Source organism: Mesoplodon densirostris (assembly GCF_025265405.1).
Source record: "Mesoplodon densirostris isolate mMesDen1 chromosome Y unlocalized genomic scaffold, mMesDen1 primary haplotype SUPER_Y_unloc_1, whole genome shotgun sequence".
NCBI lineage: Eukaryota > Metazoa > Chordata > Mammalia > Artiodactyla > Ziphiidae > Mesoplodon > Mesoplodon densirostris.
Window position 1 is genome coordinate 17875 of NW_026778236.1, and position 15574 is coordinate 33448.

The 15574-nt window shown below is 37.7% G+C and overlaps 1 protein-coding gene across 1 annotated transcript in view; it reads left to right on the forward strand.

Moving 5' to 3' along the window:
- Window positions 1-11780: 11780 nt before the first annotated feature.
- Window positions 11781-15574, forward strand: part of LOC132482956 (U2 small nuclear ribonucleoprotein auxiliary factor 35 kDa subunit-related protein 2-like) — a 46264-nt gene continuing 42470 nt past the window's right edge. Inside the window, exons 1-2 of the mRNA XM_060088233.1 lie at window positions 11781-11824; window positions 12155-12234. Coding sequence (XP_059944216.1) covers window positions 11781-11824; window positions 12155-12234 — 124 coding nt within the window. The remainder of the gene's footprint in view (window positions 11825-12154; window positions 12235-15574) is intronic.

Here is a 15574-nt window from a genome sequence, read left to right on the forward strand (position 1 = left end):
AAAGAAAAATGAAAAAGAACAAGGAGAGCCCAAAGTTAGTAGAAGGAAGGAAATAACAAAAATCAGAGCAGAAATAAATGAAATAGAGACTTAAAAAACAAAAAAGTAGAAAAGATCAATGAAACTAAGCCCTGGTTGTTTGAAAAGTAAACAAAATCAACAAATCTTTAGCTAGACTCACCAAGAGAAAGAGAGGACTCAAATAAGTAAAATCAGAGATGAAAAAGGATAAATTACAACTGATACCACAGAAATACAAAGGAACATAAGAGACTACCATGAACAATTACACACCTTTAAACTGGACAACCTAAAAGAAATGAATAAATTCCTAGAAACATAAAATCTTCCAGGAATAAATCATGAAGAAATAGAAGATATGAATAGACTGATTACTAGTAAGGAGACTGAAACAGTGCAGACATACTTTGAAGATACTGTGGGTTTAGTTCCAGGCAACCACAAAAAACATAAATATCACAATAAAGTAAACCACACAAAATTTTTGGTTTTCCAGTGCATAAAAACATTTTATATACACTGTACAGGAATCTATTATATATACAATAGCATTGTGTCTAAAAAAGTATATACCTTAAATAAAAATAATTTATTGTTCAAAAATGCTAACCATCATCTAAGTCATCAGTAAGTCATAATATTTTCTTTATTCTTTTCTCTTTTCTCTTTTTCTTTTTTTTCCCCCTAGTGGAGGGACTTGCCTGAATGTTTATGGCTACTGACTGATCAGGGTGGTGGTTAATGAAGGCTGCAGTGCCTGTGACAATTTCTAAAAGTAAGACAACAATGAAGTTTACTGCATCAATGGGCTCTACCTTTTACAAATGATTTCTCTGTAGCATGCAATGCTGTTTGATAGCATTTTACTCTCAGTAGGCCTTTTTTCAAAACTGGATTCAATCCTCTCGAGCTCTGTTGCTGCTTTATTAACTAAATGTATGTAATGTTCAAATATTTATTGTCATTTCAACAATCTTCACAGCATCTTCACCAAGAGTAGATTCCATCTCAAGAAATCACTTTATTTGCTCATCCATAAGAAGCTATTCAGGGAGGGAGATGCAAGAGGGAAGAGATATGGGAACATATGTATATGTATAACTGATTCACTTTGTTATAAAGCAGAAACTAACACACCATTGTAAAGCAATTATACTCCAATAAAGATGTTAAAAATAAAGCTGCTCCTCATTAATTAATTGCAGCAATCCTGTGAGTGGATCTTCAGGCTCCCCTTCTAATTCTGGTTCTCTTTCTGTTTCCACCACTGAAGTCTATATTTACTTCCTCCACTGAAGTCTTGAAGCCCTCAATGTCATCCAGGAGGGTTGGAATCAACTTTCAAACTCCTAATAATATTGATATTTTCATGTCTTCCCATGAATCACTAATGTTCCTTATGGCATCTATAATTGTTAAATTGTTTCCAGAGGTTTTCAATCTACTTTGCCCCAATCCATCAGAGGAATTACTATCTATGGCAACTATAGTCTTATGAAATATATTTCTTAAATAAGACTTGAAAGTCAAAATTACTCCTTGATCCTTGGGCTGCAGAAGGTATACTGTGTCAGCAGGCATGAAAACAACATTAAAGTTTTCTGTCCATCTCCATCAGAGTTCTTGGGTTTCCAGGTGTATTGTCAATGAGCAGTAATATTTTAAAAGGAATCTTTTTTTCTGAGCAGTAGCTCTCAGCAGTGGGCTTAAAATATTCAGTAAACCATGTTGTAAACAGATGTGTTGTCATCTAGGGTGTATTGTTCCATTTATAGAGAACAGGCAGAGTAGATACAGAATAATTTTAGGATTTTTAGAATGGTAAATGAGCACTGCCTTCAACTTAAAAGTCAACAGCAGCATTAGCCCCTAACAAGAGAGTCAGCCTGTCCTTTGAGGTTTTGAAGGCAGGCATTGACTTCCCTCTAGCTATGAAATTCTAGATGGCATCTTCTTCCAATAGAAGGCTGTTTCATCTACACTGAAAATCTGCTGTGCGGCTTAGCCACCTTCATTAAATATCTTAGCTAGACCTCTGGATTACTAGCTGCAGGTTTTACATTAGACTCGCTGCCTCATCTTGCACTTTTATGTTATGGAGAGAGCTTCTTTTCTTAAACCTCATGAACCAGTTTAAAAGATTTTTCCTGCAGCTTTCCCACCTCTCACAGTCTTCATAGAATTGAAAATATTTAGGACCTTGCTCTGTTTTTTTTTTTTTTTTTTTTTGGTATGCGGGCCTCTCACTGTTGTGGCCTTTCCCGTTGCGGAGCACAGGCTCCGGACGCGCAGGCTCAGCAGCCATGGCTCACGGACCCAGCCACTCTGCGGCACGTGGGATCTTCCCGGACCGGGGCACGAACCCACGTCCCCTGCATCGGCAGGCGGACTCTCAACCACTGCGCCACCAGGGAAGCCCTAGGACCTTGCTCTGGATTAGACTTTAGCTTAAGGGAATTTTGTGAATGGTTTGATCTTGTATCCAAACCACTAAAACTTTCTTCATACCAGCGATAAGCCTTTCACTTTTTTTTTTAAATCATTTGTGTGTTCATCGGAGTAGCACTTTTAATTTTCTTCAGGAACTTTCTTTGCATTCACAGCTTGGCTAACTGACACAAAAAGCATAGCTTTCGGGCCTCCCTGGTGGCGCAAGTGGTTGAGAGTCCGCCTGCCGATGCAGGGGATACGGGTTCGTGCCCCGGTCTGGGAGGATCCCATATGCCGCGGAGCGGCTGGGCCCGTGAGCCATGGCCGCTGAGCCTGCGCGTCCGGAGCCTGTGCTCCGCAACGGGAGAGGCCACAACAGTGAGAGGCCCGCATACCGCAAAAAAAAAAAAAAAAAAAAAAAAAAGCATAGCTTTCATGTCTTCCTCACTATGCGTAATCATTTCTAGACCTTGATTTAAATTGAGAGACATGTAATTTCTTCTGTCACTTGAACAATTTTCAAGCCATTGTAGGATTATTAATTGGCTTAATGTCAATGTTCTTCTGTCTCAGGGAATAGGGAGGCCTGAGTAAAGGGAGAGAGATGGGGGAAGAGCTGGCCAGTGAAGTAGTCAAAACACATCCAATGTTCATCAATTAAAATTGCCATCTTACCAGAGTGCAGTCCATGGCACCACAAAACAATTACAATATTAACATTAAAGATCTCTGGGGAATTCCCTGGTGGTCGAGTGGTTAGGACTTGGTGCTCTCAGTGCCGAGGGCCCAAGTTCAAGCCCTGGTCAGGGGACTTTTGGTGCAGCACAGCCAAAAAAGAAAAAAAAATTCTCTGATGACCAATCACCATAATGAAAAAGTCTGAAATATTGCAAGGCTTACCAAAATGTGATACAGAGACATGAAGTGAGGAAACGCTGTTGGAAAAATGGTAGCAATATATTGCTCTATGCAAGATTGCCACAAACTTTCAATTTGTAAAAATCTCAATGTCTATGAAGAGCAATAAAGAAAAATTCAATAAAACGAGGTATGCCTGTACTGAAAAACTCTTACAACAAACAAAAGTCCAACAGCAGATGGCTCTACTCGAAAATTTTACAAAGTATTCAGAGATTTGATACCTGTTCTTCCCACATTCTTCCCAAATAACTGAAGAGAGGAAAATCTTCCAAACACACTCTATGAGGTCAGCATTACCTGATACCAAAACCAGACATGTATACCACAAAAAAAGAAAATTATAGAACTATAGCCTTGACAAATTTTGATGTAAAAATCCTCAATAAAACATTAGCAGCATTCAGCAATATATCAGCAAATGGAATCCATCAATATATTGAAAGGATCATATACCATAATCAAGGAGAACCTATTCAGGAATGTAAAGATGTTTCAACATCCACAAATAAATCAATATGAAACATCACATTAGCAAAATGAAGGATAAAAATCATATGATTATCTCAACAGATGATGAAAAAGTATTTGACAGAATTCAACATTCATTCGTGATCAAAATAACTGTCAACAAAGCATGTAGAAAGGGAATGTAACTCAACATAATAAAGGTCATATATGACAAACCCACAGATAACAGCATACTTAATGATGAAAAGCTGAAAGCTTTTCTACTAAGATCAAGACCAGGACAGGAATGCCCACTATAACCACTTTTATTCAACATAGTATCAGAAGTTCTAGATATAACAGTTAGGCAAGAAAAAGGAATTAAAGGCATACAGATAGGAATAGAAGGAACAAAACTCTCCCTATTTGCAGGTGACATGACCTATATATAGAAAATCCTAAAGACTCCACCAAGAAACTGTCAGAACTAATATATTAATTCAATAAAGTTGGAAGATAGAAAATCCCAGAAATCTGTGGCATCTATACTCCAATAATGAATAACATAAAGAGAAATTAACAAAACAATCCCATTTATAATTGAACCAAAAAGAATAAAATACATAGGAATAAATTTAACAAAAAAAGTGAAACAACAGAACTCTTCAGACTGTAAGACTGATGAAAGGCATTGAAGAAGGCACAAATAAATGGAAAGACATTACATGTTCGTGGATTCAAAGAATTAATATTGTTTGTTTTTTTTTTTTCTTTTTTTGCAGTATGCGGGCCTCTCACTGTTGTGGCCTCTCCCGTTGCAGAGCACAGGCTCCGGACGCGCAGGCCCAGCAGCCATGGCTCACGGGCCCAGCCGCTCCGCGGCATATGGGATCCTCCCAGACCGGGGCACGAACCCGTATCCCCTGCATCGGCAGGCGGACTCTTAACCACTGCGCCACCAGGGAGGCCCTAATATTGTTAAAACATCCAAACCACCCAAAGCAATCCCTATCAAAATCCCAGTGACAGAATTGGAACAAATAATTATAAAGTTTGTATAAAAACACAAAAAATTCTGACCTGCCAAAACAAACGAGGAAGAAAAATAAGTGTATAGTAATCAAAATATTATGGCACTGGCAAAACAAAAACAAAAACAAACAAACAAACAAAAAAACCACAGACACATACATCAATGGAGCAGATTTGAGAGCCCAGAAATAAACTGAATCATATATGGACAATTAATTTACAACATAAGAGCAAGGAATGTACAATGGAGAAACTATAGTGTCTTCAGTAAACAATGTTGGGAAAACTGGACTGCCACAGCTAATGAATGAAAAAAAAGTAGTCTAGAATGGAACTAGACCACTGTTTTATGCCACAAAAAAATTAACTCAAAATGGATTAAAGAATTGATTTTAAGACCTAAACTATAAAATTTGTTTTTGATTTTAGAAGAAAACATAGGCAGTAATTTTATCAACATTGGATTCAGTGATGTTTTTGTGTATCTGACTCCAAAGGCAAGGGAAACAAAAGAAAATATTTTAAAAATTGGACTATATCTGCACAGTGAAGGAAAACAATATCAAAGTGAAGAGGCAGGGCTTCACTGGTGGCGCAGTGGTTGATGCAGGGGACACGGGTTCGTGCCCCAGTCCGGGAAGATCCCACATGCCATGGAGCAGCTAGGCCTGTGAGCCATGGCCGCTGAGCCTGCGCGTCCAGAGCCTGTGCTCCGCAACGGGAGAGGCCACAGCAGTGAGAGGCCCGCGTACCGCAAAAAAAAAAAAAAAAAAAAGGGCAGAGGATCTGAATATACATTTTTCCAAAGAAGATGGCCAACAGGCACATGAAAAAATCGGTGAACATCACTAATTTTTAGAGAAATAATGAAAACCACAATGAGATACCATCTAACATGTTTTATAATGGCTGTTATCAAAAAGACAGGAAATAAGAAATGTTGGAGGGAATGTGGGAAAAAGGAAATCTTTGCACACTGCTAGTGGATCTGTAAATTGGTGTGGTCTCTATGATAAATGATATAGAATTGCCTCAAAAAATTAAAAATAGAACTACTCTATGACTCAGAAGCTATTCCACTTCTGAGTATTTACTTGAAAAACACAAAAATACTGGTTCACAAAATATATGCATCGTTATGTTCATTGCAGTATATGGCCAACATACTGGAACAATCTAAGTGTGCACGGATGGATGAACAAATAAAGAAATGGTATATATATATTCGCTTTCTACTCAGTCATAAAAAAGAATAAAATTCTGCCATTTTCTACTACATGGATGGACTTTGATGATCCTATGCTAAGTGCAATAAGTGAGAGGAGAAAGACAAATACCATAATTTCACTCATATGTGGAATTGAGAAAACAAAACAAACCAAATAAGGAAAATGAGATTACTGTACTTCTAAAATGTTTATGTCATTTGTCCAGAGAGTACTCAGAGGAAAATTCATATAGTTTCATATTAACAGAGAAAGACTAAAAATATGTAAATAAGTGTACTTCCCAAATCGAAATAATTACAAAATAATTATAATGAAATAGAAAAGATTAAATGTAAAAATGACTGATCAATTGATAGATGATAACATTGAAAATTATATCTAAGAGCTTGTTTTCACAGACAACAGTAAATAAAAATAGATAAAACTTTGGCAAGTCTAATGAAAATAGAGAAAAAATTAATGTATAAACTTGAAGATATATTAGGACCAAAGTAAAAAATGTAGATATTTTATGGGAAAGCCTATGAGAGTACTGGAAATTTTGAATAATATGAATGGTTTTCTTGGGAGTTATGAATAGCCAAAGTGAACTCAGAAAGAAATATGAATGAAGAAATAAATGACAGTGTAAACAATGAAAAGTTTGAAACATCTCACAAATTATGTATGGCCCAGAGTTTTCATCTGTAAGTTATGTTTTTGTTGTTGTTGTTGTTGTTTTGCGGTACACAGGCATCTCACTGCTGTGGCCTTTCCATTGCGGAGCACAGGCTCCAGACGCGCAGGTTCAGCGGCCATGGCTCACGGGCCCAGCCGCTCCGCAGCATGTGGGATCTTCCCTGACCGGGGCACGAACCCGTGTTCCTTGCATCGGCAGGCGAACTCTCAACCACTGCGCCACCAGGGAAGCCCAAGTTTTGTATTTTTTAATGCTAGTAAATATTTTGAAATGCAGTAAATGTTAGAAATCTGTCTATTTCGTTTCAGGACAGTTATTTAATGGTCAAATAGATAACATCTCCAATAATTAGACAAATATATTTATGAGTCATTCCCTCCCCAGGGAAGAAGTGTATATCTAAACCTATGCATCTGTCTATATTCCTATAGAAAGAAAGAGATTTAGGTTTTAAAACTTGTTAATATTTCATCATGTATTTGTGCAATTAATGTCAACCTTCCTAGATTAAAATGTGTCTGAAAACTAGAATGTTCTTTTAATCAGAATTTTCTCATTTTATAATGTCATATTAGTGATAGCATTCTGTACTAAATCTTTTAAAGAAGTCAAGTATTTTTTAGTCCTTTTTGAGATAATTAGCAATTTTCTACTGACAATGTAAAATATAAAGACATTTTTGCATAGCAAAGGGCTAACCTGAAATACACATATCTGAGAATAACTAGATGTTGTATTTCAGGGCAAATATACATATGTAATGTTGTTGGATAAAGATAACTTTCTTTCATTTATCAGAATACCCTAGCAGGAAACACCTTTGCATTAAAATTTTGTAAACTTTATTTTTCTCTTTTGATTTTTTAATTCAAATGATATTAGTTATACTTTGGAAATAGAATTAGCTTTTAGAGTTATTTCAGTAATGAAACTGACTTGAATAATTCTTGAACAAAGCTTGTTCTGAAAATTAATGCAGTGATTTATTCTAACTTTTTTATATATTCTACCTCTTTTTTGAAATTCTCACTTTGTTCATTGTTCTCATTGTGCTCCTGAGTTTAGTCAGCATCTTTATGACCATTTGGGGGAACACTTTTTCAGGTAAATAACTTAAACTGAGATTTAAGATTTTTATTTGAGGGTTTTTTTTTTCCTTAGAACGGATTTGTCTGTTCTTTTCTTTTTCTTGACTCTCTGTGACTATCTATGCATTGGATAAAATATCCAATTCTCCCAGTCTTGAAGGAGTGGCCTCATGTAGGAGATAAACCTTATTGTTCAATCCTGCCCCAGCTCTTAGTTGTCTCTCAAATCTTTGTGATTGTCCAAGCATCCCTATTTGTTTTTAGTGGCTCCCAGTAGTTGAAGTGTGCCAAGACCTGTCAGTATCTGAAAGGGGAGAATTTTAGTCATCACTTAGATTCAGGCTTATTGAAAGCCTGACCCTCAGGCAGCAGCTTTCAAAGTATATGAATATACCTCTTTCAGAGGAAGACTAGAAGATGATTGTTTCTGTGTGATGAGTCCTGGGTAATAGCCAGCTAAGAACTGTTTCTTTGTTTGCTACAATCCCATTGAACCTATGAACACAAGCCCTGCCAGCCAATAGAGTCACCAAGGCATGGTCCCCTGGGTGACAGCCACGAAAGCCAAGGTGCCAGATGTGTACAAAGCTCCTTTCTCAGAGATTCCAGAGACCTGGAGTGAGGTAGAGGAAGAGCATGAAGATGGTACCCACCAACCTCTTTATTTGGAGAGTATTTCAGTATGCCCCTCAATGTGTATTAAATTAGAAACCTGCATCTAAGGCCAAAGCTTTAAGGTAAGCAGATAGGCTTCTTTCACAGAAAGACTGGACATTTCTCAGTGGGCTGCCTCTGTGCTGGCGTTGGGGTGGGTGAGTCTACATATATGAAGCTGTTATCTTGGTGAGCAATAGCCTGTGAGTCTCATTGACACAAGCCCTGTTGGCTTTCAAATCTTTGGAGGCTTGTCTCTTAGGTGCTTATCTTAAAAGTTGGAATGCCCAATGTGGGGTTCAAATCCTACCTACCCTTTCAGGGGGAGGCTGAGATTGTGAATTTCAGCCTGATTATGGGTAATGGCACCAGGCATGGGGTTTATGGTAAGACTGTATCTCAGGCTCTTTTAACCGCTTTGATGTCCATTTTTTCTGTTTGCCTGATGTGTAGGAGTTACTCATCTACTTTTGGGGGTTTTATCAGTTAAGATTGTACCATATGTAACTGTACATTCAGTGTGTTCACATCAGGAAATCTTCAGTAGTTTATTATTGAAAATAAATATTTCACTCCTATAAAAGGAGATTTCCATTCAGTTATACATCATAATGAAATAAAAATCTACATTTGTATTTTTAAATTAGGAATACATTTAGAAGATATTCTTATTATTATTCTGAAATAAAAGTGGTCTAATTTATAAAGAATATTATAGCAACCCAACACTTATGCTTTCTGAATATCAGCAATCTCAGCCTAAGTGACAGGCACCAGAAAATTGATGACTCGAACAATTAGAACATTTTATACTCTGAGGGAATTCTCCAATTTGTTGGAGGAAGCCATCAACAGATATGACCACCAGTTGACCCTGAGCTGGACCTGGGCATTTGGTCCTCTTCTCTGTCCTTGGAATGTGCATTCCATTTGCCTTCACTGCTCCCAGAAGCTATTTCTATTTCAAGGAAACATCCTTGAAATAGAATGTTGTGCTGAGCCTATCTGGTCTGAGTACATTACTGAACCCAATTATGGCCTCTATATTAACTTTTAAGATTCTGGTGGGCAGATCCAGAAATCTGCTTGTCTTGGGGCTACCAAAGATAAGATTTGTAATTAAGTTTCCTTGCTTATTAAAACTGCCACCTAGCAATCTGGAGTGATCTGCCTCTTTCTCTGGTTTCTCTCTGCCCTGTGAGTATGGGGACCAGGTTCAGATTGCACCCTGGAAATGCTCAAGAAACAACTCAGTTATGGATACAATTGCCAAGTCTCTACCTTCAAGGAGTTTATGGTTTATTGGTAGAAGCAGACAAGTAATGTCAACAGTTAAGTGCAAAATAATATGAGAGCTGTTATCTACTACAGGTGAAATACTTGTGCTCAGAATGTATGTATAACAAGTACCTAAGCCACTCTTGAAAGGGCATCAAAAAATTTTCATAATAATGATAATCCAACAGCTAATGCTTTGAAGACCCTGACTATTCCCAGGCACTGTGTCAACACATAGTATGCATAACTTTAGCCAACCTTCACAAGAAAACCCTTACAAGATGGGAAATATTATTACTATCTTGATTTTTACAAATTAGGGAACTGAAGACTGACTCAAGATCTCATATAGCCAAAGCTTGAAGCTCCTCTTCCATATAATTTGAAAGTCTGTGTCTCCAAATACTGGTGCATTGAGGTAGACAAGGTCAACTGGGAGGTGAAGGAATAGGTATGTTGTTTCAAGCCTCAGTGAAACAAGATTTCATGTAGGATTGGGGATTCTGTTAAATGATTCCTCGAGGAACTAGGAGAAGCAAGCATAGTTTAGTAATTGGCTATCTCACCAGTTTTTGTTGTAGAGTAGATTAGAACAAAGGCCACCCAAAATATAATGGTTATTAGTCATTCTGAAGCTGCAATGTAAATTTTAGAGAAACATTTTCTCTTGGCTTTGTCTCTGGTCTTGTATTTGTACATCAAGGTCTGGTTATTAGCCAGGCTAATTTTTACTTTCTCACTTTCACAGCCCCAATCTAATTTCTCATCATCTCTCACCTAGTGATTGTAGTATTCCAGGTTTATGTTTTTATCCTCTATATTACGAACCAGAGTAATCTACCTAAAAATATATGTAACACCAAGCTTCTGCTTAAAATCGTCCAACTATTCTTCTTTCCTAGGAAACGTAATCAATTGTCTCACCATGACTTACCAGTTCCTCTTCCAAAACCTGGCTGCAGCCTACCTCTATCATTATGTTACTTTATAATATAGAATAGCACTTTAAATCTGATGGCCAAACTTTGTGTGGTTCCAAGTACATTCTACATGTTTCAGCATGCAGTGCCTTTGCTTATGCTGATCTGCAACACATTGTCACTCTTCTCTACTTAGGTAACCGTCCTCTTCTTTCCAAACTCAACTAAGATGTTGTTTAAGAGTACTAACTTGGCAACAAGTAGTAAGTAAGTCCTAGGGATCTAATTCAGGGTAATGAATGTAGACAATTTTGTATTTATAATCATCAAAGTTGCTAAGAGACTACAAGTTAATTAGAAAGAAATAATTAGAAAAGTGAAGAGGTGCTAATTATTGCTACAATGGCAATCGTACTACAATACGTGAATTAACAAAATAACATGTTGCACAGGTTAATTTTACGCGTTATACGTCAAAGGCATTTTAATTTTTTTAATGTTCATTTCTCTGAGACCAAAAAAAAAAAAAATTCAACTCAGGCTGAAACGATTATACTACCTAAATATCTCTGCATGTAGCTTATAATATTATCTATGCATTGTTCCTTGTCTGGCCCTAAATACATTGGAGGCTGAGTTTGCATTCCTGACCCAACAATAAGGTTCTCTCTTTAGGCCGTTGAAAGGAAAGGGGCGGAATCTGGAGCTTTATACGAGGCGCTGATAGGTGGAGCTGCGTAAGGAGTGGAGGCTGGAGAAGTCGGCTTCAGAGGTAAGAGTGAACAGGGACGAGAGGTGATTTTCGCCTCTTGGCCGCAAGACTCACACTATAGCATAGGAAGAAATCACCAGTAAAGTGCGAAGTAGAGAAGAATTAATTCCAGGGTGCCGAAAGAACCGCAAAAATAAATTTCGGGAAGGAGATATTTATTTTAATAGTTCTCTAGAAGTTGAGCTGTGGCCAGACGTCTCTCGATTTTCGGTTTTGCTTCCTTACAGTAGAGGACGTGATGCTTGCGCTTGCGCATGACCGTTTCCGCGTTAGGCCCGCCTATAGGCCTACTCTTACGGGCAGAGAGTTATGACTAAGGTGGCGCCACTGGAGATGTTTCCCAATAAACTGAGGTAAGCTGGCTGGGAGAAGTGACTGACGAGAAGAAGAGCCAGGGTGGGCCTGGGCTGGGTGTAGGTGATGTGTAGGCTGAGCCAAGCAAGCCGGAGCGCTCCCGGTATTGTCACTGGCGTCGGTGGGTTCAGAGGAGGAAGCTGCCGGAATCGAAGAGACTTACTGGCTGAGCGTAGAAAGGCGAGACAGTTTTGTAATCAAAATATGAAAAGCAAGATTTCATTCCCGAGTACCAGAGCGACTTTCTTGCTCTGGACGCAGAGGAGAGGGGAGCTAAGGCAGCGCTGCGCGAGGGATCGCTGATGCTGCTGTATATTTTGATATTCCAGCCACAAGAAATACAGAGCCGCCCTAAAGAAGGAAAAACGAAAGAAACGTCGCCGGGAACTCGCTCGACTGAGAGACTCAGGTAACGGTCTCCTCATCTTGTTTTTGTGTAAGAAGTTGTTGCCCCCAGCTGCCGCCCTAACTTGAGACCCCAGTGTCAGAAGGGAGGTGTGTACCTGATGAACTGCTTCTTTGCAAATAAAGTTACGTTAGACTCATGTAAGAGAAAATGTTAACATTCTGAACAAAAAAGGAAAAGGTATGGTGAATTACTGCTGTTTATATGTAAGTATTTATTAAAGAACCTGATGTTACAGGTGCAACAATTGTGAATTTTCAGCAGTTAACATAGCTCTAGGACACGTTAACTACTCAGTGAATGTTTTCCTTTGTACTGGTCAAGGGTTTTAATTAGATATTGTTCAAGTTTCTCTCAGACTACAGTAGTGTAATACACTTTATATTTACTCAACTAATAAATCAAACTATTGTTATTTAAATATTTACAAGCGTGAAACTAGTCATGAAGCGCTTATTTGACTATAACGTTATATATTTACAGAAAAGAAAACCAAATAAAATCACACAGCCTTTTCAAATCTATGTTAGTATAATGTTAGGGATTATGTGGAACAAATTCCTGAAAAATAATTATCGTTCTCATGGCTATAACTGCATTATGTGGCATTTGCAGTGCCTCTATTATTGTTGCCTAAAGTTATTTACCAGTTTTTTTCTGTCGGAAAAAGTGGGGAACCTTTGTACACTGATCATAATGTCATTTGGCCTTAAAATGTAAGACCTTAACATTTTTGTATAAACCTGTCTGTTTAATGCAGTGAACTTAGTACTACTTGAGCCAACATGGTTATAAATGCAGATGGATGCACTGAAATCACACAATACTGGCTTATAATGGTTGTCATACACGTTTTCCAGAACTTGCTTATTAAATTGTCCAAGACAGTTCTTGAACTACAGGGACTATGGCCTCAAGTAACAAGGATTCTTGGACTTGGAAAAACAACCATAGAGGTTTCATTTACCATTGGTGTTCCCAGGTAATGATTTTAGGACCACTACATGGAATATTTGGAATGGAAAGATCAGTGTGTTCACATGCAATGACATGTAATGACATGTCTCTATTATTAGGTGGAAACTGGTCCACTATAGGTAGGACAAAACATCAGGAGAAAAGGATAAACAGGATAGGTTGGAGTTACTTACACTTTTTTTTTTTTAATTCCTAAAATTCTCAGCTATCTCCCATTGTGTATTTAATCTGTTTTCTTCTAGCATACAGTTTTCTAAAGGCTCTCTCTCTTTTTCTTTCCCTGTTTTAAATTCAGTAATAGCTTGTGTTTTCTTCCATCATTTTTTTTCCTTTTGACTTTGTAAGGTACACTCACAGCAAGCCTTGGTAGTCAAGTCGATAATCTCTCTTGGTAGATTTAGTATGTTGAAGGATAGGTTGCTGCTTTGCTCATGATTTTATAGCTAATGCCATATCCAAAACTAAGCAGTTGTCTCTCGATTATGAGCTTTGCTCCTAGTTGTGCGCATTGACTCACATTTCTTTATCTAGTAATACTTAATGAATGTGTAGAATAAAAAACATTTCTGGGGCCTCCCTGGTGGCGCAGTGGTTGAGAGTCCGCCTGCCGATGCAGGGGATACGGGTTCGTGCCCCGGTCTGGGAGGATCCCATATGCCGCGGAGCGGCTGGGCCCGTGAGCCATGGCCGCTGGGCCTGCGCATCCGGAGCCTGTGCTCCGCAACGGGAGAGGCCACAACAGTGAGAGGCCCGCATACCGCAAAAAGAAAAAAAAAAAAAAGAAGAAAAAACATTTCTGTTCATTCATTGTAGTACAGATTGGATGGGCAAACATTACACACGCGTATTCTCTAAAATACAGAGAATATTACTATAAGAATGAGTTGGCTAATGATTGTTGGAAATTTGTGGAATACTGAGCTTGCAGTTACAGGTAGCCTTTTTGGCATCTACTTTAACCTTGGATAATCTAAAATAAACTGTCTTGTCACAAATTAAGATAAAGTGTAAAAAATCAAGTTACAAAACTGTAGCACGATTCTTTTTGTTTTAAAGAGTTACATGCATAATACATTTATATATTTTGTACTTAAATATATGCTGGCATATATTTGATTATATCTGTAGAGAAAATGCTACACCTCAGATTGTTTATAATCACTTCTTTGGAGTATGTGAACTTAATTTGGAGGGTTAGGGGTTAAGTGAATGAGGAGATACTTTTGAGTATCAACAGATATTTTTGAGTATCCAGGCAGTGTCTAATCAGTGGGAATAATCTCTGTAAGTAATTCAGAGTCATATCCTCTGTACCAGATTAGGTCATTTATTTATCTGAATAATTGTATCAGTTAGAAGTTACCGTTCTTTGGTGTATATATGTGAGCCTATTTTCTTTCAATTTAAAATGCTGAAATAATAAAATTTACTTGCTTAGAAAAGCAGTTTAATCTAGGAATGGGTAAGCATTTGGTTAGACCTATAATACATATGTGACAGATATAAAATCTTTTTCTTTTAATCTTTTTTTTTTTCTTTTCTTTTTGCGGTATGTGGGCCTCTCACTGTTGTGGCCTCTCCCGTTGCGGAGCACAGGCTCCGGACGCGCAGGCCCAGCGGCCATGGCTCACGGGCCCAGCCGCTCCGCGGCATATGGGATCCTCCCAGACCGGGGCACGAACCCGTATCCCCTGCATCGGCAGGCGGACTCCCAACCACTTGCGCCACCAGGGAGGCCCCTCTTTTAATCTTGAATCATGGAAAGCTTATGTTGCATTTCCTTAAGTTGCTTCAGTTTTCCCTGTGTACTCTCCATGTCTTCATGCCTTTTTTCTCTCAAATTTAAATTTTAAATGGAACAGGATATAATTTTTTATTATGGGAAAAATAATGTATTTTTATTTTGAAAATGTTTCAATATACAGAAAGTTGAAAAAATAGTACAATAAACATCTATGAACTCTTTATCTAGATATGCTACTGAACATGTTTTCTCTGTCCTCTCTCTTTTTCTCTGTGTATGTACATATGTATATTTCTATGTATATCCATATATGAATAAATACATACAGATAGATGCACATTCATATATACCTAAGTTTTTTTCCCCAAATAGTTTACACATCAGTTTCAGATATATGATGCTTCATTCCTAAATATTTCAGCTTGCATCTCTAAAGTATGACATTTTTCTACAGAACATACCAACTTTGCATTTATATAAATGAAAGGAATTCAGTAGTATGATATACGAATGGCTGTATATGTTATCCAGGATTGATATATGTATATAACCAGGTATATATGTGTTACATATACATCTTATATATATTATTGTTACATACCTATAGCCAGTATTGATTAC